This window comes from Chlorella variabilis (assembly GCF_000147415.1).
Source record: "Chlorella variabilis unplaced genomic scaffold CHLNCscaffold_32, whole genome shotgun sequence".
In the NCBI taxonomy this organism is placed as follows: domain Eukaryota; kingdom Viridiplantae; phylum Chlorophyta; class Trebouxiophyceae; order Chlorellales; family Chlorellaceae; genus Chlorella; species Chlorella variabilis.
The window spans coordinates 405,000-405,958 of record NW_005435056.1 but is presented as its reverse complement, the minus strand read 5'-3'; the positions used below and the strand labels follow the sequence as shown (position 1 = coordinate 405,958).

At 58.2% G+C, this 959-nt stretch overlaps 1 protein-coding gene across 1 annotated transcript in view; it reads right to left on the bottom strand.

Annotated features, from left to right (window-relative positions):
• Nucleotides 1-324: 324 nt before the first annotated feature.
• Nucleotides 325-959, bottom strand: part of CHLNCDRAFT_141289 (hypothetical protein) — a gene marked incomplete at both ends in the record, with an annotated part of 7,963 nt that continues 7,328 nt past the window's right edge. The window contains 3 exons of the mRNA XM_005843296.1: nt 325-362; nt 524-600; nt 775-881. Coding sequence (XP_005843358.1) covers nt 325-362; nt 524-600; nt 775-881 — 222 coding nt within the window. The remainder of the gene's footprint in view (nt 363-523; nt 601-774; nt 882-959) is intronic.

Below are 959 nucleotides of genomic sequence, written 5' to 3'. Positions count from 1 at the left end.
AAGGAGGTGGCGAAGGTTGTGGAGAGGGCGGCGGGTCGTGAGGCGTTGTGAACTCTAGTGAGTTGGTTCCATCGACAATGGTCCCTTGTGTTGTTTTCCCCCAGACGGTGACTTCATACTGCAGCACATTGTGTGGAAGACATTGTTTGCTTGGCCTGGCAAAATGGGTGCTGAAACCAACACTTGCACATGTAGCCCCAAACCCCCTCCTGCCAGTTCTTGCTGGCGGGCACCATAGGGATACATGGTGTGCAGGCCAGCACCTGGGTTCCTGCAACGAGCTCCCTGAAAGTGACTTGTGGTGAGTTTGTGGTGACTGTCACGTTAGGCCCGCCGGACAAAGGTCGTGCCGTGAAAGTGTACTGCACAGGGAATCACGCACAGGAAGCAATGGTATTGTTGCCCCGCCAGCCTCATGGTGTGGCAGGCATGAAGTATGTGCAAGCTGTGCAAGAAGGAGAGCGCGAATTGAATAATCTGCAGAGCTGCCAGCTGGTCCTTGGCAAGCACTGCATAGGCGCACCTCTGTGAAGCTTCCACCTGCTGGGGCTGTGGCCGTGGCCGTGCCGGAGGTGCTGCTGGTAGCCTGGGCAGATGCCACTCGGAGGTAGATAGCAGGGCTGCACATCCCCTTAGAGACCCGCGGCTCAGCTCAAGACACAGCCATGCCGACAGGACTCGTGCGATTTGCAATAACAGCATGAAAAAGAGGGCAGGCCGCATTGCACGCTGCGTGTCACATGCTCAAGCTGGGTGCCAGTACTGCAAGCACACCTGGGAGGCGGCACGGGTGGGGATGCCACTTGCGTCGTCAGCTGCGCCATGCCGCTACCCGTGATGGTGCTCCCAGACGTGTCCACGCCATTCACCGTCACATTGTACTGCAGCGAGGAACCAGGGATATTTGATGCATCACCCCCATTGGGCAGGTGGCTGCAGCGCGGGGACCTCTTTGCCCA